Consider the following 1,458-nt stretch of genomic DNA (forward strand, 5'->3'; position numbering starts at 1 on the left):
GAGGGGGAGGGGTGTGGAGGGGTGGTGGATAGTGGAATGAGGGTGAGATGGAGGAATGAGGATGGGGATGGAGGAATGAGGGTGGGAGTAGAGGATGATGGAGGTGGGGGTGGGTGTGAGTTGTTGGGGATGGAGGAATGAGGGTGGGAGTAGAGGATGGAAAAAGTAGGGGTGGGTGGGGATGGAGGAATGAGGGTCGAGAATGGAGGAATGGGGCTTTGAGTAGAGGATGATGAAAGTAGGGGTGGATATCGCCACGCTGCACCGGATGTAGGGGTGACGGAGGTGTGAGTAACGGTGGAGGCTGGGAAGGAGTGGTGGGAGGGTGGATGGATCAGGGTGGTGGGGAGATGGGAGGGGCGAGAGAGAGAAGGAAGGGTGGAGGGATGAGGAACGGTGGAGACAGGGAGGGGTGGGGTGGTAGGACGGTGGTTGGATCAGGGTGGTGGGGAGATGGGAGGGGCGGGAGAGAGAAGGAAGGGTGGAGGGATGAGGAACGGTGGAGACAGGGAGGGGTGGGGTGGTGGGAGGGTGGATGGATCAGGGTGATGGGGAGATGGGAGGGGCGGGAGAGAGAAGGAAGGGTAGAGGGATAGGGACCGGTAGAGACAGGGAGGGGTGGGTGGTGGGAGGATGGATGAGGGGAGATGAGGATGAGATGGAGGAATGAAGGTGGGAGTAGAGGATGATGAAAGTAGGGGTGGGTAAGAGTGGGTGGGGATGGAGGAATGAGGGTGAGGAAGGAGGAATGAAGGTGGGAGTAGAGGATGATGAAAGAAGGGCTGGGTGAGAGTGGGTGGGGATGGAGGAATGGGGGCGGGAGTAGAGGATGGTGGCGGTAGGGGTGGGTGAGAGTGGGTGGGGATGGAGGAATGAGGGTGGTAGTAGTGGATCTGAAACATCGCGTATTTTAAGATATATGGTTACATGATTCGCACATTCATCAGTTATTACAATAAAATATGAATGTTTATGCAAACTATATCACACAATCAGATAATAAAAGCATGTACTACGTCAAAAAGTGTGTACTTTTAAGTCCTTTATCATGCCATTTGGCATCAAAGGTTTGCTCTATAACTAATTTTGATAGTTTTTCTATAATGTGTATGATTCAAGCAATCCCCAACGCATTTAAAGCATTTCGTGCATACACTCTTCATACTTCATACCGCCTCCGTGGTCTCGTGGTAGAGCGTCCGCCCGGAGAGCAGAAGTTCCGGGGTTCGATCCCGCGTCATACCAAAAGACGTTAAAAGATGGTACTTGTTGTTACCTTGTCTGGCGCTCGGCATTAAGGGGCTAAAACAAGGACTGGTCGGCTCAGAGTCAGTAAACTGTGTCTGAGTGGGGTATTCATGTTAAACTGCGGCATGGTATCTCAGTGGGCTAGCACTATAAATCGGCAGTACAAGCAGCCACATACACACACACACACACACACACACACACACACAC

The 1,458-nt window shown here is 52.7% G+C and overlaps 1 protein-coding gene across 1 annotated transcript; it reads right to left on the reverse strand.

Moving 5' to 3' along the window:
- Nucleotides 1-437: 437 nt before the first annotated feature.
- Nucleotides 438-902, reverse strand: LOC125378061 (protein TRACHEARY ELEMENT DIFFERENTIATION-RELATED 7A-like). Its single transcript, XM_048392868.1, has one exon. It carries the CDS (start codon nt 900-902, stop codon nt 438-440), a length of 465 nt encoding a protein of 154 aa, XP_048248825.1.
- Between the last annotated feature and the right edge of the window lie 556 nt (nt 903-1,458).

The sequence above is a fragment of the Haliotis rufescens genome, unplaced genomic scaffold (genome assembly GCF_023055435.1).
Source record: "Haliotis rufescens isolate VD_foot unplaced genomic scaffold, xgHalRufe1.0.p SCAF_11, whole genome shotgun sequence".
In the NCBI taxonomy this organism is placed as follows: domain Eukaryota; kingdom Metazoa; phylum Mollusca; class Gastropoda; order Lepetellida; family Haliotidae; genus Haliotis; species Haliotis rufescens.

Excerpts from the sequence above, each read along its gene's own strand:
- LOC125378061 (XM_048392868.1), bottom strand. The coding sequence starts at position 902 with ATGTTTCAGATCCACTACTACCACCCTCATTCCTCCATCCCCACCCAC.